The sequence below is a fragment of the Ovis canadensis genome, chromosome 23 (genome assembly GCF_042477335.2).
Source record: "Ovis canadensis isolate MfBH-ARS-UI-01 breed Bighorn chromosome 23, ARS-UI_OviCan_v2, whole genome shotgun sequence".
NCBI lineage: Eukaryota > Metazoa > Chordata > Mammalia > Artiodactyla > Bovidae > Ovis > Ovis canadensis.
The window spans coordinates 74,126,823-74,151,238 of record NC_091267.1 but is presented as its reverse complement, the minus strand read 5'-3'; the positions used below and the strand labels follow the sequence as shown (position 1 = coordinate 74,151,238).

At 40.7% G+C, this 24,416-nt stretch overlaps 1 protein-coding gene across 8 annotated transcripts in view; it reads left to right on the top strand.

Annotated features, from left to right (window-relative positions):
* The window catches only part of PIGN (phosphatidylinositol glycan anchor biosynthesis class N), a 103,060-nt gene that overhangs the window by 7,126 nt on the left and 71,518 nt on the right, over nucleotides 1-24,416 (top strand). For 3 of the 8 annotated variants that reach the window (XR_011252439.1, XM_069569116.1, XM_069569117.1), the window contains exons 3-13: nucleotides 2,008-2,253; nucleotides 5,590-5,711; nucleotides 6,227-6,325; nucleotides 8,968-9,074; nucleotides 13,347-13,471; nucleotides 14,551-14,681; nucleotides 15,811-15,927; nucleotides 18,004-18,044; nucleotides 21,515-21,574; nucleotides 22,733-22,825; nucleotides 23,484-23,539. Coding sequence is in view for 7 of the 8 variants with exons in the window: in XM_069569116.1 (XP_069425217.1) it covers nucleotides 2,033-2,253; nucleotides 5,590-5,711; nucleotides 6,227-6,325; nucleotides 8,968-9,074; nucleotides 13,347-13,471; nucleotides 14,551-14,681; nucleotides 15,811-15,927; nucleotides 18,004-18,044; nucleotides 21,515-21,574; nucleotides 22,733-22,825; nucleotides 23,484-23,539 (1,172 nt within the window). In the remaining variant the exon portion in view is untranslated. The remainder of the gene's footprint in view (nucleotides 1-2,007; nucleotides 2,254-5,589; nucleotides 5,712-6,226; nucleotides 6,326-8,967; nucleotides 9,075-13,346; nucleotides 13,472-14,550; nucleotides 14,682-15,810; nucleotides 15,928-18,003; nucleotides 18,045-21,514; nucleotides 21,575-22,732; nucleotides 22,826-23,483; nucleotides 23,540-24,416) is intronic. The other 5 variants (XM_069569118.1, XM_069569119.1, XM_069569121.1 and 2 more) reach the window with 3 other exon arrangements.

The window sequence follows — 24,416 nt, the reverse complement described above, 5'->3', positions numbered from 1 at the left end:
AAAAGCGCTTGACAAAATCCAGCATTTTTCATTCACAACTTTAAAACTGCATGTTGAGAGTAAAAGAGAACTTCTTTAAAGCAACAAAAGGAATCTGTGAAGAAAACCTGAAAACCTGACAGCTTTCACCCTAAGACTGGAAACAAGGCGGGGCCTCTGTTGTGCCCAGCGTCACGCTAGTCCTAGACCGCGCAAGGTTGAGACACGAGAAAGTGTGCAGGGAAGGCCCAAAGGCGCCTGCATAGAATCTACCAGAACAGGTTCCTAGCGTTTCAGAATACAAGGTGAATGATAAAGATCAGCAGTGATTTAAAAAGTAATGAGGGGAAACTGAAATTGAAAATACCGTTTACAATAACATTAAAAAGTGAAATATATAGGGATGAACCACAGGGGCATGAGGAAAGTTTTGAGGGTTATGAGTATGTTCTCTCCTGTGATTATTATACACTTTAAATATGTACACAGCTTATTATAGGCCAGTTATACCTCAATAAAGCTATAAAAATGCTGTGAAGAATATTACTGGGACACTTCAAAAAGTTGAAGTATAGATGGTACATTAGGTAAAATACTGACGTTGAGTTTACTGATGTCGGTAACCACCGTAGGTACAAGGGAGTATCATTATTGTCAGAAAATAAGCACTGAAGTATACCCCCCCGCCCCCCCACCCCCCACACACACACACGAGAGAGGTAAGTTAAAGAGATGAGGCAAGGATGAGAGAGAAAGGATAATGTTAGAGATATATGGCTAAGGGGTGTATGGGTGTTTGTACCATTATTGTGGCTTTTCTCTGAACTTGAAATTGTTTTAAAATAAAAATAGTAAAAGTCTATACTAAAGAAAGTGTTGTCATCTACAAAAATTCCCTAGGTGGAACACAAAATACAATCGCCAAAAGAAAAGTTAATTCAGAACTTTCAGAATTCATAAGTACTGACTGCTCTTTGAAAAACACGGTTAAAAAAATGAAAAGGGGATGAAAGAGGATTTAAAAATGTCTGTTACATGCAAGTAAAGTAGCTCAACATCATTGACCACCAGGGAGACGTAAATTAGAACCACAGTAAGGTAACAGACGGGACAAAACCAAACGGATCACAGTACAAGTCCTGGCCAGTGTCATGGGTACACACTGAGGACACAAGGCTCAGCGAAACAGGTCGCTCCCAGAAGGACGGGTGTGCACAGTTCTGCTGGCCTGAGATAGTCTAAGAGAGTCACACTCACGGCGGGTGAGGGGGGGGGGGGGGGCGCTGAAAGAAAGTGGTTGTTCAGTGGCTGTGAAATCTCACTTATGCAAAGTGAATAAGCTGTCGAGATCTAATGTATAACAGTTTTACACATAAAAATTTAAGAGGGTAGATCTTATGTTAAGAACTCTCTTTTTCTTTTAAGTTGCTCAGTCGTGTCCAACTCTTCACGACCCCGTGCACTAGAGCCCCCCAGGCTCCTCTGTCCATAGAATTCTCCAGGCCAGAATGGTGGAGTGGGTTGCCATCCCACATCTCCAGGGGATCTTCCCAACCCAGGGATCGAACCCAGGTCTCCCGCATTGCCAGCGAATTGTTTACCGTTTGAGCCACCAGGGAAGCCCTCTTACCACAACTTGAAAACAGTTACCAGTGTAGATAGGGAAGGAGCCGCAGAGCAATGAGGCTTATTGAAAGATGGAGGAAATAAAAAGTGTCCACCAAACTAAGAAGTTTTTTGAGACTGAAAAATGAGGCTGCTGCTGCTGCTGCTGCTGCTGCTGCTGCGTCACTTCAGTCGTGTCCGACTCTGTGTGACCCCAGAGATGGCAGCCCGCCAGGCTCCCGCGTCCCTGGGATTCTCCAGGCCAGAACACTGGGGTGGGCTGCCGTTTCCGTCTCCAGTGCATGAACGTGAAGAGTGAAAGTGAAGTTGCTCAGTGCAGGCAGCTCTAGTCATCAAGTAAGGTGGAAACATACGTGCTTGCTCTAAGGCTTACCCGGATGTGGTCCCGTGCCCTCTCCCCAGCTGCCCTGGAGACGGCCCCCTGGACATGCTGCTGTACGTCGCCTTGGGGCTGCTCGTGCACCTCGTGTTCTTCGCCTCCATCTTCGACATTTATTTCACCTCTCCTTTGGTTCATGGAATGACTCCTCGGTTTACGCCCCTGCCTCCCCCGGCAAAAAGACTGATGCTGTTTGTTGCTGACGGCCTGCGAGCAGATAAGCTTTATGAATTAGATGAAGATGGGAATTCTAGGGCGCCATTTCTTAGGTAAGCGTGTCAACTGGTACAAGGACATCTCTGGAACTGTTAGGCTGAGACTGCTTATCTCACACTGGGTAGAGGGGTGATGATGAAAGAGAGTAGGGCACGTGTGCCTCTGCCTTTGTCTTAGAAATTAGCAAGTGTGCTTCCTTCCACAGTTACTTCTGTTATTGTGGAGGTTGATAGCAGGTGGTCAAAATGCATGGCCTTAGCTGCCTGGCCTCGCTTGTCCTAATTCTGAATGCTGGCTTACAACTCAGTATATTATCTTTTTTTCTTTTTTTGTAAAGTAAGACTGTTCAATTTTCAAGTAAGGACAAGCATAAATTTCAGTGAATTGCCAATTACAAAGGTATTTATCTAAAAAATATAAATTTTAATTCAAAATATGTTTTCTATAAAATAAAGCCTTCCAAATTTATATCACTATGTAATATGATAATTTTGGATTCTGTCCGTTCCGAAGGAGATCAGCCCTGGGATTTCTTTGGAAGGAATGATGCTAAAGCTGAAATTCCAGTACTTTGGCCACCTCATGCGAAGAGTTGACCCATTGGAAAATACTCTGATGCTGGGAGGGATTGAGGGCAGGAGGAGAAGGGGACGACAGAGGATGAGACGGCTGGATGGCATCACTGACTTGATGGACGTGAGTCTGAGTGAACTCCGGGAGTTGGTGATGGACAGGGAGGCCTGGCGTGCTGCGATTCATGGGGTCGCAAAGAGTGGGACATGACTGAGTGACTGAAATGAACTGAAGCGGCTTTGAAAAGAAATATTTAATTTTTTGGACCTGTGGGGTTCTTGCAATCAACTATTCTTTTTTTTTTTTTCATTCATAGCAAGCCCCTCAAAAGCCCTTCCTAATGCTAATGTGGAGAGATTAAAACTCAAATTCAAGGGAAATTTGTCTAAAATTGTCTCTTTCCCCTGTCCCTACCTGTCATCATTGCTTCTTATTCCTCTATCCTGTGATTTTCTTTATAGTACCACTCAGCATGTACAGCTTCCACTAAGGCAGGGACTTGGTTTTATACACGACGTTATTTCTGGTTCCTAAAACATAGTTCAGTTCAGTTCAGTCACTCAGTCGTGTCCAACTTTTTACAATTACATGAATCGCAGCACGCCAGGCTTCGCTGTCCATCACCAACTCCCGGAGTTGACTCAAACTCATGTCTATCGAGTCGGTGATGCCATCCAGCCATCTCATCCTCTGTCGTCCCCTTCTCCTCCTGCCCCCAATCCCTCCCAGCATCAGGGTCTTTTCCAGTGAGTCAACTCTTTGCATGAGGTGGCCAAAGTATTGCAGTTTCAGCTTCAGCATCAGTCCTTCCAGTGAACACCCAGGGCTGATCTCCTTCAGAATGGACTGGTTGGATCTCCTTGCAGTCCAAGAGACTCTCAAGAGTCTTCTCCAACACCACAGTTGGAGCATTAATTCTTCGGTGCTCAGCTTTCTGCACAGTCCAACTCTCACATCCATATATGACCACTGGAAAAACTATAGCCTTGACTAGACTGACCTTTGTTGGCAAAGCAGTATCTTTGCTTTTTAATATACTGTCTAGGTTGGTCATAACTTTCCTTCCAAGAAGTAAATGTCTTTTAATTTCATGGCTGCAATCACCATATGCAGTGATTTTGGACCCCCCCCCCAAAAAAATAAAGCCTGACACTGTTTCCACTGTTTCCCCATCTATTTCCCATAAAGTGATGGGACCAGATACCATAGTAGGCAGTTAATAAATATTTGTTGACTGCTAGAAGAATGAATGAACCTGAATTCTCTGTCAGATTTCCAGGAATAAATTTATGGTGCATCAAAGAAATGCATAATATATTAAAGGATACAAAGAAACAAGCAACTCAGGGCAATAGGAAAATACAAGTAGGAAAATAAGATTGTCAGGGTTAGGTTCAGTACACAGAAATATGTAACATGAATTCCTATGACTGGTTTAAAAATTGGGGTGATATACTTGCTTGAATTTCTTAGTTGTCATAGAGAGGAGAGAAATGTAGTTCATTGCAAAGTTAATGACTGTAAACTCTACTGGTTGTTGAGACGAAGATGAGCTTTTCCGACAGTGCCTGCTTCTCCCTGGGGTGTTCGGTGGGGGCGGGGCTGTGCTGCGTGCTGCCTGCCTTTCCAGCTGCTTCTGAAGCCTTTTTGACAGGTTTTCTTTGTTTCTCACTTCGTTTTTTTAAAAATACGATCTGATCAAAATGTTTCTCATGAGAGGTATCCACATTGCTTTATACCTCCCTGTTTTTGCTTGGGTTCAGTTTCCATTATAGAACTGAAGAAGTTAAAAAACATTTCTCCCTTAGCATGTGGTTTAATGGTTTTTCAAGCCTTTTACTTTTTATATATGTATTTTACCAAAGTCTATTTGGTTATAAGTCAATTAAAAGTATCTAAATCAGCACTTTTAGGTACTTCTCTCCAGAACATTTTGAGAGTTGAGAGTTTAGCTTGAAAACCGTTACAAATGAATTTGTGTTTCATAACTTGTTGCTCTGCTGGCCTTTTACCTGTTGGCATTACTGTTCGTTTTGCATTTTTCTCCAGATTTTGCAAATCACCCTTAGACAGCTTAAAGAATGGTGATACATTTAGCAAAAGAAACTTTTGACTTGTTTTAATCTCAAATTTAGAAAGATAATTTAACTCCTAATTGAGAGTATAGCTGTTTCCTCTTAATTTTTTATTTTGAAAAACTTTTAACTACAGAAATGTTGAAAGGATTATATCATGAATATTCATCTGTATATCCTTAATCTAGATATGACCATTTTAAACATTTTTCATATTTGCATTCTCTGTCTCAGTACACACACACACACACATACACGCTGAAACTTTATTTTTTTTCCTGAATAATTTGAAAGCAAAATATTTTCACACTTTACCCCTAAACACTTCAGTGTGTATCTCCTAAGAACAAGGACTTCAACGTGATCACAACACCATCATCACACCTAATAAAATTTAGCATTGACAAAGTAATACTTTGTGTATCAGTGATTTCTTATGTAACACAGCATTTTGATACTTTGTGACTTAGAGCTCTAGCGTGTATTTCGTTTTGTGATTCTGTACAATGCTTGGGAGGTTCCTTGTCTTACCTGGGCTTTCTTATGCTATGGAATCCGTCTGGTGGAATCTGTCTGGTGGGAGGAACTGGACCGAGCCCAGTTGGGATCAGAAAGATTCCTTCTTAAATTTTGACTCCTTCTCTTGATTGGACTTCTTCTGTGGTGATCTTGTTTTTCTAAAACCTCCGCAGAGCCCGTGACTGTAGTGCATGCTGACTCTCTGTCTGTGACACCTTTCAGGAATGTCATAATGAACGAAGGCAGCTGGGGGATCTCTCACACGCATGTGCCGACCGAGTCTCGGCCCGGGCACGTGGCCATTATTGCAGGGTTCTATGAAGATGTCAGCGCAGTTGCCAAAGGTACTGTCTCTTTAGATGATTTTATCACACGAAGAGACCGCTTGCACAAATATTGCTTCTTTAATACTGCACCGTGACACAAAGCGAAGGATGTTCTGAGATCCTTTTGACAAGTCGCTTAGCCTCACTCACTCACACACACACTGGGACTGACTCAGGGGTACACCTTTAATCTTGTATCATCATGTCCTGTTGATAGAATATGATTGGATGGATTGCTGGTTTTCCTAGATGTTAACTCTCAAAAGTTCGGAAGTGATTCTGTATTTTAGTAAGAAGTCAGTTAGCTGGCAAGCTTTTTAGACGAGGCTTGCAGTAGAAGTCAGTTAGCTGGCGAGCTTTTTAACGAGGCTTGCAGTAGAAGATGCAGGTGACAAAAGCTGCCGTTAGTTTTGCATTTGGTCTGCAGTTAATCCTCTTTGTTATTGTTTGAAAAAAACTTCTTCAGGAGCCACACCAATGCATCACCATCTAAATATTACTATTGTCATTGTTTTTTTCTCAACTACCTGAAGGATGGAAGGAAAATCCTGTAGAATTTGATTCTCTTCTTAATGAAACCAGGTACACATGGTCCTGGGGAAGCCCAGACATCCTGGCTATGTTTGCCAAAGGTAGGAGTCGCTGATTATATTTCCCCAAATACTAAGTAGGCAATGAATCAATCTGGTAATTTAAAAGATATACTACATTTTACTGATTAATGAGATACATGTTTTGACATATTTAACATCTCTGAAATGAGTGTATATTATAATAGATGTGTGAGTTTGATTTTTTTTCATCTTAGTTGTACTTAAAATGTTGGATTATACAGTTTAAATACCTTGGATTCAGTGAAATGGTATATGATTCTAACATCTAACAGCTTTTTAATCTTGGGTAAGTTAGATAACTTCTCTAAATTTTAGTTTTCCTTTTTGTAAAATGTGATAATAATAATTTCTATCTTATAGGTTTGTTTTGGGTGTTAAAAAAATTAATTCATGTGAAATATTGACCAAAAGGCTTATTACAGTGATCTCATTATGTTGTTGATGGTCACTTACTTTGACTATTAAGAAGTTAGTACATAATCACATAAAGATTTAAATGGCAAAATTTATATTTATAGCTTCTGTTTTCATGTGTTCAAGATCATGCCAACGAGATTTGTTGTATTTGTTGTGTTTCTGTGCCTGAATCTGCAAGTGTGAGAACATCTCTTAATGAGAAAATTCATTTGCATCATTTTCTAGAATCAGCTAGATTCCACTTAAATTTTATGCTATTAAGTGCTTTTTAGTGGGAACATTGAGGTCATTTCACCCAATGAAAAGATTTGGACCTTTAGTCAGGGGTATAATTATACTATAAATTATAACAGTTGGAACTATTAAAGATTATTCTATATCTCAAAAGCAAATCAGATATTCAGAATTTTCTGTGTGATAGTCACAGAACATTATTATGTAGAGCAGGTCCACAAACTCATACTGCTTGAAGTTCAGTTCAGTCGCTCAGTTGTGTCTGACTCTTTGCAACCCCATGGACTGCAGTACGCCAGGCCTCCCTGTCTATCACCAATTTCCGGAGTTTGCTCAAACTCATGTCTGTTGAGTCGGTGATGCCATCGAATCATATTATCCTCTGTCATTCCCTTCTCCTCCCATCTTCAGTCTTTCCCAGCATCAGGGTCTTTTCTAATGAGCCAGTTCTTTGCATCAGGTGGCCAAAGTACTGGTGCTTCAGCTTCAGCATCAGTCCTTCCAATGAATATTCAGGACTGATTTCCTTTAAGATGGACTGATTGGATCTCCTTGCAGTCCAAGGGACTCTTAAGAATCTTCTCCAACACCACAGTTCAAAAGCATCAGTTCTTCGGTGCTCAGTTTTCTTTATAGTCCAACTCTCATATCCACACATGACTCCTGGAAAAAACATAGCTTTGGCTAGATTGAGCTTAGTTAGCAAAGTAATGTCTCTGCTTTTTAATATGCTGTCTAGGTTGGTCATAGCTTTTCTTCCAAGGAGCAAGGAGTTAAGCTTTTTTGGGGACTGGTAGTGGTGAGGATGAAGTTGCTATGATTTACCAAACTCACCTCCCTGCTTCTGACTTCAGTTCATAGGACAGGATCAGTGCCTTAACTGGAGACAATCCAATGGGACTGTTCCATTTCTTACAGTAATTTACAGTCCCACTCAGATCTTTACTTGGGATTTGAAGAATAGGATGGTTGAGGGGTGGAACCAGTATCATTGGAGCTTAGCTTGTCATTATTATAAGAGATTGTCATTATTTTGTTATCTCTCTTCCTTATGACCTTTAAGAGGCTATCTAACTCAGAAATTCACTAAGTTGATTAGATCCTTAATAAAATCTTACAAGTGATTAATGTATTTGTTGACCCTTTCAAACTATTTGGCAATTATCAATATTTTTTCTCATACATTGAGAAGAATGCATGTATTTTATGAACGAAAGAATTGAAATATTTGAATTTTCTTCTTGGTTAGGGAATTTTGTAAAACAGGTGATTTAATCTGATTGTACCATCCCTAGATGCCCAAATTCTTTGAGTAGTTTCATCCTTACTTGAAGGCAAACTCCGTTGTTTACTTTTATGCTATTGTATACTAACTAGCGTTGTGATTTTTTTCTTAGCATTTTAAATTACAGCTCACTTGTATCTGCCAACAAAGGTCTGTCTAGTCAATGCTGTGGTTTTTCTAGTGGTCATGTATGGATGTGAGAGTTGGACTGTGAAGAAAACTGAGCGCCGAAGAATTGATGCTTTTGAACTGTTATTGGATAAGACTCTTGAGAGTCCCTTGGACTGCAAAGAGATCAACCAGTCCATTCTAAAGGACATCAGTCCTGAGTGTTCTTTGGAAGGACTGATGCTAAAGCTGAAACTCCAATACTTTGGCCACCTCGTACGAAGAGTTGACTCATTGGAAAAGACCCTGATGCTGGGAGGGATTGGGGCAGGAGGAGAAGGGGAGGACCGAGGATGAGATGGCTGGATGGCATCACCGACTCGATGGACATGAGTTTGAGTAAATTCTGGGAGTTGGTGATGGCCAGGGAGGCCTGGCGTGCTGCGATTCATGGGGTTGCAAAGAGTCGGACACAACTGAGCGACTGAACTGAACTGACCTGTATCTATAAAACTGGAAAATGTTATTGGGAGAACAGAAGCAACAGCATACGTTCAAGCGTACACCATGGTCCATGGCAGATCATTATAATTTTTCCCTAAAATTTCCTCTTCAGGTGACTCTGGAAACCATATTTTTACAGACAGTTATGATGCATCCAGTGAGGATTTTGGTGCCCACGATGTAACAAAACTGGACACGTGGGTTTTTGATCATGTGAAGGTATGTGCTGTTGGTGGCTGGCCTGCCACACACTAGATGTAGGTATTTGCCTCATGCAGTTGTCTAGTAGCTATACCTAATGTGCTGGAAACTGATTTGTTAATACATGCATCTATAGTTTTTTTTGCTTGGATGAATTTGAAAGTTCCTTATTGTAGCATACAATTTTGAAAAGACTGGATTCTAAGGAATTGTACATTCTACAATAACCATACAGATTTTTAAAAAATAATTTGAAAAAGTAAACCCTTTTCAATTCCATGCTTCTGCAGTGAAGTGGGCCCTGGATGGGATTCAGGAACCCCACATTTCCTTCCTCATTTGCTGAATCACCCCAGAATAACCTTGCTGGTCTTTTGTTGACCACAGAGTCAGTCTCTGACAAGCAGTGATGTATGTGGAAGTCTTTTGAAGTTTCAAATCTAAGGCATTTCTTATAGAATATGGTAGATGTTTCAAATATTTGCAAAGAAAAATTAGATAAGCAAAAACCAAGTTCATAAGTTAATCCTAGTAAAACATTTGAGTCTCTTTAAGAAATAGAGGGGTTTTGGGACTATTTTTTAGTGACAATCCTCAGAGTTTCACCAGGAATCCAGTAGAATTTATGTTTTCAAAAATTGTGAGAAAATCTAAACTCTGGATATTGGCTGACTCCTATCTATCATTCTCTTCTTTCTCATCTCCAAATTGGAGCTCATAATTCATCTATTGTAGGAGGCATTCACTGACTGACCTTTAGTGATTCTTATTTTTACCAGCAGTGTCTCTGGACTGACACTGTGGGCTTCTCCATAACACAGTCATTTTTTATTGCTTGTTTGTAAACAGTCAGTAGCTGTCTGAATATTTATCAGGAATTAAGTGCTCAATATGTTCTTTGATAAACCATATTTCTTTCCTTGGAATTTGTTCCCTTAAGATTTTCTTTTCTTACTTAAAGTGAAAGTGAAAATCTTCAAGTTAAATAAAATCTCTTTACAAAAATAGCAAATGATTTTGCTAAGTATCACTTCTTAATATAATCAATTAACGTTAGCATTTGTTTCGACGCCCTTGGCTTCTGACTTCATAAACATAGCCAAAGATGCCCAGCATCGTGGGTTTGATTCCTTGTGGACAGGCAGATATAGTTAGTGGCTATAGCTTTGTATAACTAGGCAGATATGGTTAGTGGCTATAGCTTTGTATAACTAGGCAGATATGGTTAGTGGCTATAGCTTTGTATAATTAGGCAGATGTAGTTAGTGGCTTTAGCTTTGTATAACTAGGCAGATATAGTTAGTGGTTATAGCTTTGTATAACTAGGCAGATATGGTTAGTGGCTATAGCTTTGTATAACTAGGCAGATATGGTTAGTGGCTATAGCTTTGTATAACTAGGCAGATATGGTTAGTGGCTATAGCTTTGTATAATTAGGCAGATGTAGTTAGTGGCTTTAGCTTTGTATAACTAGGCAGATATAGTTAGTGGCTATAGCTTTGTATAACTAGGCAGATATGATTAGTGGCTATAGCTTTGTATAACTAGGCAGATATGGTTAGTGGCTATAGCTTTGTATAACTAGGCAGATATGGTTAGTGGCTATAGCTTTGTATAACTAGGCAGATATAGTTAGGCAGTTACAGCTTTGTATAATTAGGCAGATGTAGTTAGGCAGTTACAGCTTTGTATAACTAGGCAGATATGGTTAGTGGTTATCGCTTTGTATAACTAGGCAGATATGGTTAGTGGTTATCGCTTTGTATGACTAGGCAGATATAGTTAGGCAGTTACAGCTTTGTATAATTAGGCAGATGTAGTTAGGTAGTTACAGCTTTGTATGACTAGGCAGATATAGTTAGTGGTTATCGCTTTGTATGACTAGGCAGATATAGTTAGTGGTTATCGCTTTGTATAACTAGGCAGATATAGTTAGTGGTTATCACTTTGTATAACTAGGCAGATACAGTTAGGGGCTGGCTTGATTCTATGCCTTTTTTTAACCTTATTTCAACACTGCTATTGACCAGAAAAAAAGAATTCCCTATAATTTCATAAGATGTGATAGAGGTATATGTACATTAATTAGGTAACAACAAAAATATAAAATCATCCGCAGTAAAGAGTGGTGTGAAGGAAACATATAGGGACTAAGAAGATATCTTTAGAAAAGTCCAATCTGAGCTGAACAGTTAGAGGAAGACTTTCCTGGAAAAGCCTAGGAAACATAGAAATGGTTGGGCCTGGATTGCACATAGAGCAGAGTGTCTCAGGCCAACAGCATAATGATAACTTGGGCTCCAAAGGAACTCTGTAATAGAGTGAAAATACTGCTTTAAAGCTAGCTTGTCTCTCAGTGAATGATAACGCCAGTAGGCAGCCCAGGACTGAGGCAGCCCAGGACTGAGGTAGCCCAGGATTGGCATGGTGGCTCCCCAGTGCCATTAAGACCCGGCCTCTGAAGTGTCTCTTCTGTCCTCAGAGTGTGGCCTTAGCTTCTGAGTCGTCTTACGACAGGAGATGCTGGAGTTCCAGCCATTATTTCAGTGTTTTAGGTCAACAATACATGGAATTGAAAAGGACTCTGTCTTCTTCTAAACTAAATTTATTTCGAAAAGACCTTAATAAATAGTTAAATTTATTTCAAAAGACACATTGTCTTTTGACTGAAGTGTTTGATTTCTGTCTCATTGGCCATAACCAAACAGGTACCGTGGGAGAGAATAAGAAACATGTAGGTTTTAAGTTTGGCGCACTAACATGGTCCCATAAAATCAGAAGCTTTACTTAGAGGGAAAGGGAGAATGCATGCACTCTCCCCCAGTGCATAATAAATATTTAAATACAAAAAGAAACAAGTGCCTTTGAGCTAAGAACAAAATGGAGTTGGTGGGCATAATTATACTAAATATTGGGAGTGGGGAAGAAGTTAAGAGTGTATTTCACATCTTGTGTGCAAAAGACCAATTTTTTAAAAGGCAATGGGAATCTATCAGTTTGAGCTCTGCAAGATTAGTATTTCATGGTTTCCCAGATCGTATGTCCACTTTTGAATGAACCGCACTTTTTACAAAGCTGAATAATATCAGTCATGAAACAGATTGTAAATTCGACTCCAATTCAATTGCTAAGTTTTGTTGTTTCTCGTCAGCTTTTCAATTACATCTTTAGAATATAAGTCCTTTCTCTTGAAAAACTTCCTGTTTCCATATAGATTTAAAGTTTCTTAGGGGCTAATTAGAATGTATATGAAAGCTAGGGGGCCATTTTATGCTTTTAAGGATGATTATGTTTATTTATATTTATTTTTATTTATGTTTAATTTCATTTGTATTCCTTTTTTTCTTCTTATTTGGAAATAGGTAGTTTCTCTAATGGCACCATTTATATTTTTTAATGTTTGTAATAATGAAGAGTTGGTTGAAGGAATACTTCAGGCTTTTATTGGAAAGTTAAATACCTTGTTAAAATTAACATCTTATATAGTTAAAGACTATGGGGTCTTTCATGGGGTCGCAAAGAGTCAGACACGACTGAGCGACTGAACTGAACTGATAGTTAAAGACATTTATGTGAATAATAATTATATATCTTGGCAGTCAGTTGACTTATTCAAAATAATTTAAAAGTACTTTCCGTAGGTACTTGCTTACACATTCATGTGTATGTAAATTCAGGATGAACCCTTTTCTTAGAGGGCTTTATAAATCCAGTTTATCATTGTGAAATTAATCATTTTTGAACTGTATTTCCATTCATTATGTGGCCATTTTTCCATCATACCTTGTGAAGCACAGATTCGAGTCTTGGGACAGTAGAAATAAGCTATTTGCAATGTTCCAAGTGAGATTATGGTTGAACTAGGGCGCCAACACAGGACAAGAAGCAGGAAAACGTTTTAACACTCATAACGCGTTCCTAAATTGCTGCCATGAGTGCTGTTTTATTGTTGGCTCATGTCAAAATAGTTCTCCAGTATTATTAGAACTTCATGAAACTGAGATCCCCTTTCTATAATCTTTTTTCAGCCTAATTATAACACGGAAAATAGCTCACTTGTGTTTTGAATGTAGGTGTCTGAACTGACAAGTACTTTGTGTTGGTAGGTCCTGAGGACAAATTTAAATAAAATAGGACAATTTGATTTTTTAGTTCTGTATAAGTTTAATTAAATGTTTTCATCAGAATTACTTTTTAAATAAAATTAATAAAATTTTTAATTAATTAATAAAATTAACTTTTTAATAAAATTAATGAACTAAAATTTTTTAACTGATTTGTTACATATAGGAGTTCTTTCACGCTGCCAGAAACAACCAATCTTTGCTTTCTAAACTAAACGGAGACAGAATAGTCTTCTTCTTGCATTTATTAGGGATAGACACAAATGGACATGCTCATCGACCAACATCAAGGTAATTTAATGCCGTGTTTAATTTCATGGTTTTGAGGGAAATACCTGTTCCGTTTGAACTTTTAAAGTACTATAATGTACTTTCTTTGTAATGATCACAACAGAACTTATATTTTAAATAACTCTAAAGTAGAATATATTCTAATTTATATGATATGTAGTATGATATTGTGGTAAAATCACATGTGCTGTGACCACACTACACATTAATATAAGTAAAATATGTTCTGTACGTGTGTTCCATATTACTCACTTATCAAAGCAGAGAGAAAAAGATTATATTTGAGAAGGATTTTAATAAATTTTAAAACAAAAAGCATTTTTATTATGTTAATGTTTGTATCACAAAAAGATGTAACTAGCTGTTCCTTACGTTCCATTTAATGAGTGCTACATCGAGCAGATAACAGTATGAAGTTTTGTGCGCCGTGTTTCAGCGGCACTCCTTATAGAAAACAACTGTCTTTCTCACTCTGGCAGAGCATAAGATAGGAAGAATTCATAGCATGCTTTTATTTTTCATTTTGGATTAGATTTAGATTAGTCTTAACTTCCAGTAATGAAGACCTCATGCTTCTCATCTGTAACACAATGCATTGTCTTAAGTAATAAAACATACTAAACCACCCCTTGTGCAACTGTATGGAAAGCTTAAATATAGTTTGTCCAAAATGTGTTATATTGTATCATAAACACACTAAAGAATGAAATTCTATAGTTGAAACAGTGATACTTAACCTGTTTGATAAATGTGTCAAAAGCAACATAGGCATTATTAGAGACATGAGTTTAAAAGTCATCATTGTTGCATTTGAGGCTTAGAAAGCGCTCATAGAGACCTATTTGCTAATCGATGCTTTAAAAAAAAATTTCTGAAAATGATTTCAGATTGTTTTACTTCTTTAAGAGAGGAAAAAGTGTTTTTAACAATCTACAGAGCTCTGATTAAAAAACATTAAGGTTGAAATCTAGAAGTATTTTAGCAGTTACTGACTTTATCATAAATTCGTGTTGAATCAAAATAAATTTGATTTTGCCAAATTAATGTAATTAATATAATTTGCTCTTCTTTTTAAACAGGGAATATTCAGACAATATTAAATTAGTTGATAAAGAATTGAAAGAAATTGAGGCTACTGTCAAAGACTTTTATGGAAATGACGGGAAAACAGCATTTGTCTTCACCGCAGACCATGGGATGACCGACTGGGGTCAGTCTGTCTCTGAGTGATGCATATGCTTTATGACTGGAGTCGCGGTGGGTGTAGCTTGCAGACATTTTAGGGCATTGCAGAGGATTAGATGTCTAGTGTATACAAAGTGTCTGGCATATGAGAGTGTGCATAACATGGCAGTGTGAAAAAGACTAATCTTATGCAGTCTTTCTTTTAACTGTGAAAGGCACATATTCTCATCTGACTTCCCAGGTGGCGCAGTTGATAAAGAATCCCCCTGCCGGTGCAGGAGACAGGAGACACGGGTTCGATCCCTGGGTTGAGAAGATCCCCTGGGGCAGGAAGTGGCAACCCACTCCAGCATACTTGCCAGAGAAGATCCATGGGCAGAGCCTGGCGGGCTACGGCCCACAGGGCTGCAGAGTGGGGCACAACTGAGTGTGCGCAGGCGTGCACACACACACACAGAGGAACCCCCCCCAACTCACGGTTACCTCCCGACACGCAACTGTGTGATGGCGTAGGGCTGAGTGTAAGGTGGTGTTGCTGGGGGACCTAGGGCTACTGACCTTGTCCACTAGAGGAGACTGTCCACTCTGCCAGACTCCCAAGGCAGACAGTGTGCCCAGAGAGCAAGTCAAGGCAAAGCGGAGACTTGAGTCCCCGAATCACAGTGTAGAGTTCTGATGAGCGGGTCCCACTTTATAAGGGGGTTTGGGCTACACCAGCCAGGGTGGCCGGGAGGAAAAGCAGACCAAGACTGCTGCCCTCTTCAGAGCAGACCTGGCCTCGACCGCCCACCCCAAACCTGAGCGCTTCCTCCCCAGAGGAGCCTCGCCTGCGGTTGCTGCCTTCGCGGCCACTCTGGTGGCGTCTCCTCATAGCCTTAGTCGTTGTTATCCTTCATCTTCTTTCAACCAGAGCCACTCCACGGATGTTCTGGTTTTTCTTTCTGCCTGTTTGTTGTTGATGCTCTGATTTGCCTGGAGAGTATTTTAAAACTAATTGTTAAATAGAGATGCAAACTTTTGGGAGTGTGGTGGTGGAAATTAGCTCTTTATGGGTCAACTCTTTACAACGAAATATTAAAAGATTTTCAGGGATAGGTTACTCAGGTATAAGTTCGTCTTGGTTACTCACATTGCTCATTGTGTCTTACTTGTAGGCTCCCATGGAGCCGGTCATCCTTTAGAGACTTGTACTCCTTTTATCGCTTGGGGAGCTGGAATCAGGCTTCCCCAAAAAGTGTCAGCTCAGAACTTTGATGACTCATATTTGCAAGGTAGGAATGCTTACCTTTATTGTTTTTATGAATGTGACATTTTAAAATCAAAGTTTAATTTTTAAAAATGACTTCAAATTATAGCTTTCATTTTGTTATTTGTGACATTGCTATTTCTGTGTATTACTTTTGTATAGTTCATATTATTTCATTTATGATATTCAGCTTAAAATACACATTATTATTTGCCTTATGAAAGTTCAAGTGTACTATTCTTTTTTCACAAACCTTATTACTCTAGGACTCAGATTAAACCCTTGGCTTAGATCTTACCTACAAAGACTATCAGTCAGATAAGCCACACATATGTCACAATTTATGTTTCAGAACTGGGCAGACTTTGCCCTGTCTCTAGTATTTTTGAAGGCCTTCTCTTATGCAAGCCTCCTTGTTTCTCAATCCATGATAAAAAGGAATTTCTTTTTCCTTGGAGTTCTGGTTATCTTGTAAGGTAAGGGTCTTTTTAGAATTTGAGAGCTTTTACTAATTGGACAAAATAAGTTCCTCCCAAATGTCCTTCTCTGGATTAGTTGTGTCAACTCATTCAAAGTACTTGCTAAGAATACAGACTTTTTAAAATTTACAGATTTCTAGACCTTGTCATTAGATATTTCGATTCCATGAGTCTGGGTGAGGCCTGGAAATTTTCTTTTTAAAACCTTCTCCAGTGATGTGAACTCACAGCTATATTAGGTATTTCTACTAGAAGACTTTTGGGTTTGTATAATAAAGTTTTGTTACATGTTCTGTCTTTTTTGGAAATTTTTGGAGATATAATTCTCATACTATAAAATTCATGTTTTAAAAGTGTGTGATTGAATTTTTTTTTAGCATTTTCACAGAGTTTTGCCTCTGCTATGCAATTTCATTGCTCTCCCCCCCCCACAAAAAACCCTTGTCAATTAGCAGTTGCTCCCCCCTCCCCTCTCCCTCGTATGTGTATAAACCGTATTCTGTTCAGTCAGCTTATGGGCGTTCGGGTAGTTTCCACATCTGGGCTATTTTACAGTGACGCAGCGAACCTTTCTATATGGGTGTGTCCTTTTATTTCTCTTGGATGGATTCCTAGGTGAGTAGTAGCAGGTCATGTGTGCCTTATGTTTTATTTTTTGCAAACTGCCAAGCTGGTTTCCTAGGCAGCTGCGTCATTCTCTGTTCCTACACTCTGTGCTAAATAGGCTGTTTCTGTTGTTTAGTCGCCCAGGCGTGCCTCTTTTGTGACCCCGTGGACTGTAGCCCGCCAGACTCCTCTGTCCATGGGATTTCCCAGACAAGAATATTGGAGTGGGTTGCCATTTCCTTCTCCAGGGGATCTTCGTGACCCAGGTGTCAAACCCGCATCTCCTGCTTGGCAGGCAGATTCTCTGCCACTGAGCCACCTGGGAAGCCTTTTAAATGGATTAGACTGGGTCCAACTAGAAGCTAGGTTAAACAGTATGTTTGTACTTAGGAAACAGAACTTTATTTTGGCAGTTGATTTCAACCCACTCCAGTATTCTTGCCTGGAGAATCCCCATGGACAGAGAACCCTGGCGGACTGCAGTCCATGGGGTCACAAAGAGGCGGACAGAGCTGAGCTGCTAAGCACATTCACAGGTGGAATCAGTGGTGGCAGGAGCACCAGAGCTAAAAAGTTCCATGTATTTTGCAAGCAGCTGCCATTACAGAAAAAGAGAGCAGCTTCGATTGGCTACCGGCCAGCGGGCTGCCTGGTAACCTGGAGCGAGACTGTCGCTGCGGCCGTGTGACAGGCGTCATCGTTGTGCCTCTTGCTTCCATCTTCCTTCCTTAGCCTTTTGATGTTTTGAAGCAGTTATGGCCTAGTGAGCATTTTGGAAGTTTAATAAACTATTACAGAAAATATCAAATAAATTTTATTGAGTTACTCTTTTAAAATTCTAGTTTAAAAAAGTTTGCAGCTCTGCCTTTCGAGTACCCTTGTGGTTCATACTTGGCTTAAAATCGACTGTCCCAATACTTTCTTTTCCCATTAACCACCTGTAATAATGAAAGAACTTCTCTTGTTTTTTTTTTTAATGTTTAACATCAGCACTTATGTTTATTTGTATCTTTCAGAATGGAAGTTGGAGAACTGGAAGAGACAAGATATTAATCAGGTATTCATTATATTTAATCATGTTCAAATTTAATTTTCTGTCTATAAGAAGTTTAGAACAAAAAAATCTGGGAAACAAAATTGTATTAAAGATGATAAAAGATTTTTCTAAAACATTTCAGTTACTAAGAGAACTCCTGCTAGTGTGAATATTTTCATCCCGAGTAATCTTATTTTGGGCTTCCCTGGTGGCGCAGAGGGTGAAGCGTCTGCCTGCAATGCAGGAGACCTGGGTTCAGTCCCTGGGTCAGGAAGCTCCCCTGGAGAAGGAAATGGTAGCCCACTCCAGTACTCTTGCCTGGAGAATCCCGTGGACAGGGAAGCCTGGTAGACTACAGTTCATGGGATCGCAAAGAGTGTTTCTTTGGGCAAAATAAAGCAGCCTCAGATAAAACTGAAAGGCGAAGACTTCCTCCAAATAACACTGGCTAATCCAAATAACACTGGCTAATCACAGGATTATCATGCAGACTGGAGTGTGCGTGCCTGTCACACCTGTGTGGCTCCTGTGTGGCTTCTGTGTGGCTTCTGTGTGGCTCCTGTGTCGCAGCTGCCTTGCTCCGTTGCTTCCGGCACAGGCCTGATGGAGCCCGTGGTGCGCATCTTCCCTCTTCCTGTGCCAGTTGCTGTTTCCTTTTTATTAACACAAGTTTTCTCTTTAATTCTACCCCCAAATTTTTACAGATGCAGTGGGAAAAAAGTGACAGGAGTATACAGATCAGAAACCTGACCTTACAGGGATCCTTACACTGTAGGGGACCGTACATCACAGGCAAGTGCCGGCCAATCTAATGGTTAGACCGGCAGCGTCACCTGTAGATAGGAAGCACCGAATTTTCTTGTTGAGGACATGCTATGCAGATAGCTGTCTGCAAGTGAAAGGCATGGTATCGTCGGTGTGTGTCCTCCAGAATGGCAGGAATATCTTACACCTCCTCCAGATCACCTCACACGTTCACCTCAGAAGCTGGCTTTCCTTACCGTGGAGGATAAACCAAGGCCTGGGGTCTCATTTTCAGCTGTGTGCTTATAGAAGCCTTTTCTTTCTCAGCATATTAACAATGGTCTTATCTCTCCAGATGAATGCTTATTACCCAAGCAGATGAAAATGTATAGAACTGGATAGCAGTCTATTAATTTGCAATAAAAACCACTGTCAGAGGGATAGGAATATCTTGAAGTTCATAAAATAAGAGCATGTATTATTTATAGCCAGACTGGATCATCATCAAAAGCTGAATGCTCTTACTCTCTGAACACTGCTTCAGACCTGCATTAGATGAGGGTCTGTACTCATCCCTTCTGCCTCTGTCGTTGTGGGTCTGCAGCATGTTTAAACACTGTGCAAACGTTAACACTCAGCATTGAAGTATTAACTTTAAACTTCGTGTGACAGCTATCATGGTGAATAAAAGAAGACACAGTCCCTCTCCTAGAAAGCTTATAGTCTAGGAATAAGATAAATTTTACATTTATCTTTACTTATCATACAAATAAATGTGGTGATGAGTACAGCAGAAGAGGTCTGGGAAGCGATGAAGGCGCAGAGCAGATCTGTCTGGTGGGCTGTGTGGTCAGCAAAGGCTTCCTGAGAAGCTGCGGCCTGAGCCGAGACTGAGCCAGTGCAGGAGGCGGGAGCTTCTCAGGCCAAGGGGCAGCGTGTGCCCAGAGGTCTGGGAGGGGGCACATGGCATCTCAAAGGACCCTGAAGACGGTGGTGTTCAGAGCATAGCGCTGTGGTTCAGTGGGAGGCAGAAGGCAGACACTGGGCCATGCAGGGCCTCGTTGGGCCTCTGGAGTTCATCCTTAAGTTGGGGGAAGCCCTCCTAGTGTTTGCAGCCTGGGGAGGGGCGTGATCTGAGGTTTTACCACAGGGTCGTCTCTCTGTTGGAGGACAATTCAGAGGCCAGCAGTGGAAGCTGGGGAAGGAGAGGGTGCAATCAGGCGACCAGGGGTGTTGTCGGTTTTCTGTGAGATGGGGCTTGGTAAAGAGGACATAGATCGTGAAAGTGAGACAGACTGAGAGCCTAGGACGAAACTCCAACTTTAAATGAGGGCTTGAGAATGTTCATTGGAAGGACTGATGCTGAAGCTGAACCTCCAATACTTTGGCCACCTGAAGCGAAGAGCTGAGTCATTGGAAAAGACCCTGATGCTGGGAAAGATTGAGGGCAGGAGAAGGGGACAACAGAGGATGAGATGGTTGGATGGCATCATCGACTCAAAGGACATGAGGTTGGGTGGACTCGGAATTGGTGATGGACAGGGAGCCTGGTGTGGTGCAGTTCATGGGGTCACAAAGAGTTGGACACGACTGAGCTACTGAATGAACTGAACTGAGAAAGTAGAGACTGGAGACTCTAATGGTGGGGTCACAGAGGCCCAGAGCGGGTGGTCTGCACAGTGCCGTGTGGTTGCATCATTATAATCACAGCAGCATCTGCAGCCGCTGGTTAGTGTGGGATTATTACACACCAGTACTTTATAAATTGTCTCATTGGATCGTGCCATAATTCTATAAGGGAGAAACTTTCATTTATTTTCTAACTGACAGGGAAACCTGAAGCTTTGGAGAGTTGAAATAACCTGCCCAAGGTCTCAGAGATCACAAGCGAAGTGTTTGGAATTGGGCATTCTGACAGCCAAGCACTTGACTGCCTGAAACATTATCGGTACTAATACCAAAGCAGTCAGTTAGATGTAGAAAATGGAGGCTATGAGTTCTGTAGTGAGTGCAGTCTAGAGGATGATGAAGAGTGAAAACAAGTTCGAGCAGCCCGAGGACGGATGGGGAGGTGAGGCCGTGCAGACTGGAAGCGTGGACCGCTCCTCCGGACACTTGGACCTGGAGGGGCCCTCCAAAGCCGTGCTCGAGGACTTGTGTCTAAAGAGGCTCTTATCCTGCTTGATGCCTTCTTCTAGAGTCACTGGCTGGCCAGCCGGCCTCCTTCTGCTGTACTCTTTCTTTAATTAATATATAATATATGTGTATATATATTTGTATATACACTGCTGCTGTCGGGGGGTCACACAGAGTCAGACACGGCTGAAGCGGCTCAGCAGCAGCAAAAGTTGAAGTCTACTTTTGCTGGCTATTTCCTATCTAGTAAGCATCCTTGTCGTAATACCCCAAAACTGTTAGATTAGATGGTCAAGCTTTTAGCTTGTAGAATAAGTAACTTTTTTGTTTTATATATTTTACTTTGGGGGCTCCTAGTGATTTCAGATTTAGGTTTTCGTACGTTCATGTACCTCTAGCAAGTGACATTTTTTTAGAGATCAGTATCTACCGTGTATGGAATAAGTATTTGATGAGAGTGGATTAAAATGGATATCATGGTCATCTTTCAAGATACAGGCACAGCAGTTGACTTACTCGATGTCCTTGTTGGTCTGTCGCCGTCTCAGATCTAACTCCCTCTGTCCTTGTTGGTCTGTCGCCGTCTCAGATCTAACTCCCTCTGTTTGCAGGCTGATGTCGCACCGTTGATGGCAGCTCTGATTGGAGTTCCCTTCCCTCTTAACTCAGTGGTAAAGAGTACAATTTTCTTATCAACTCTCAGAATAACAGAAAAATTATCGTACAGTAAAGTTTACCTTTTACGTGTTTCTGAATCCATTTAAGGAAAGTTTATTACACAGATATTGCTGGTTTGCTAGGTCAGTGCCCCAGAGACTCGGGACGAAGAAACTCCCTGCAGTTCCGTGGCAGAGCCTGTTTGCAGGGTCACCAGCCCTCCCCGTGCCTGTTGCACCGTCTGTTCCGTGACCCTAAAGCAGCAAATTCCAGTGTTTGCTAGCATTTGAGTGGTCCAGCCGGGAATACTTGTCTACCTTCAGTGTGGGAAGGCAGGGGACCTCATTAGACCCACTGTGCTCCATCTAATTTCTCAGCTTCCAATGGAAATGTGTTTAAGATGGGAACTGGATGCTGAAAAACTAAAAGACAGAATCCATTCCCATCAGCCATTCTTTCTAGCCCTTCAACTCAAAGTTAAAAAAAATAATATCCTCTGCCTCAGAGCTCTGCGTCATTTGCCCCCTGTAGTCATAAACGTGTGGTATGTCTATAACTGAAACCAGAGTCTCGGAAACGAAACTTTCCGTGTAGTGTGACCGTGTGGAGCTTCCCTGGTCACTCCCTCGGTGAGGGACCTGCCTGCGGTGCCGGAGAACCGGGTTCCATCCCTGGGTCGAGAAGATCTCCTGGAGAAGGAGATGGCAAGCCACTTCAGTATTGCCTGGAAAATCCCATAGACAGAGGAGCCTGGTGGGCTACAGTCCATGGGGTCACGAGAGTTGGACAGCTTTAGCAACTAAACCCTAATAGCATACTCCTATTTTCCTTCTGTCTTTTTTTGGGTGTGCTGGCTGTGGCCCACCATAGGAGCTTTTTGTGTGTGCAGAGCATCTGGCTCACTGCCTGCCATATAGCGATCTTTTGAGAAATGTTAGGTTTGATTGAACTTGACTCATCTCTTTTGCTTTCTTTATTTTATTATACCTATTTTGTGAGAAAAGTAATAGAACATTTTTCAGTTACGATTAAAAAAAATGTTTTTAATTATTCCAAGAATTTATTTGTCCATATGTCTTATCTCTCTTGCTTCCTTGTAAGTCTGTTCTGTTTTATCAGAATAACCTGAGCTTTGTTAGTGCTAATATTAAACCAGTGTGTATTATTTACAGGGAATCATTCCTGTGGATATGCTTAATACCTCTGATCTCTTCAAAGCAGAGAGCATGTTTACAAATGCAGTACAGATTCTTGAACAGTTCAAGGTAAAACGAGACCACACACAAATACGGACATGATTCCAATTTTAAAACTGAATATATCTTGTGAAAATATTTGATTTTGCATTTTAAGAAATGATTTTCATAATTTATTATCTTTAAATTGTTTGTGTTTGACTAGTGTCCTAAGTTTCATATTTCTGAGATGCACTTTCCTTGAATCAGTTTGAGGGTGTAGAATTAGCTCTGAGGAGCATCCCGAATTGTTAGAGCACCACAGACGCTTATAAAGACTACAGACCAAGTCTCTGTCAGTGGGATTTGCCTTGTGCAGCATTGCATGGTGCTCTGGGTATATTATTATTTGCATTAACAACTTAAAGAAATGACCGTTTAACTGAAACTTTCTGTTATTCATAATAGTGTTAATGCAGCATGGCTTATTGTGTTTCGTAAGGGTTAAAAAGTATAGCTTAATTATATGACATTTTGCAGGCCTGATATACTTCATTCTCAGCTTGTTGTAATGGTACTATATAGCATTAACATTTTCTTTAAATATTTATGAAGTAGGATAGTAACACAAAATTCCATTTATTTCTATTGCTGAAGAACCATTTTAATGGATATTTGTATTTCAAAATGAAATCAGTTCATTTTTTTCTCTTATCTAATATAAAATATTTTCACGCTTGGTTCCCAGGTAAAAATGACTCAGAAAAAAGAAGCTACTTTGTCGTTTTTGTTTACACCATTTAAGTAAGTCTCTTATGTTTTTTATTAACTTGTAGGAAAGAAGTTTTCATTGAGTTTGAATGCTTGACAGTAGATTAGGTTCTTAGAAAAGCTGTCTTTTTTGTGTACATTAGTGTCATTTACCAAATGAAAGCCTCTTCTGTTGTTTTACAAGTAATGAACCAGGTGCTGTGTGCCTTTGAGTGGCTCGTAGAGGGGATACAGGGGTGTAGAAAGACAGGGCTTGGCTGGGGAGGGGTGTGGCTCTTAGCCTGGCCGAGGAGGGGGATGCTCATGCTGTTCTGGCTTATAGAAAGAGAGGAGAGCTGGCGTGAGAGGTGAGGCTGAAGGCTGCTGAGCTCAACTTGGCGTTTGAAGATGCATGAATTAGTTAGAAATAGGGATTGGGATCTCAAGGTAGAGGTGAGAGTTGGTTAGGAGGATATCGGCGCCATCAGCATAAAGATGGTGGCGGAAAGCCTCGCGCACGCAGGAGGCTCTCGGGTGGCTGCATGAAGTGACAAGGCCGGTGGTCTGCTTCTGGGAAACACGGACAGCTGCTTGGCAAAGAGAAGAGCAGGTTTTGGTGGGCAGCAGATTTTGTCCCATCCCAGAAAGATGTGCTTTCCTTGAATTGGGAACGGGGTTATTTGAGACAAAACCTGGCTGACTGACTCGGGTGGGTGCCTCCTGGGACATCATGTGCAGTTAGCAAGAATTCCCATTTTCAGGAAGGATTTTTCTCTTGACCAAAATAAATAAAATTTGTTTGAAATATGGGTGGTAGGGATGTGATTGAGTGACTTCACTGGAGTTGTTTTTGACAACTTATAGCGTGCTAAGTTGCTTCAGGCGTGTCCGACTCTTTGCGACCCCATGGACTGTGGCCCACCAGGCTCCT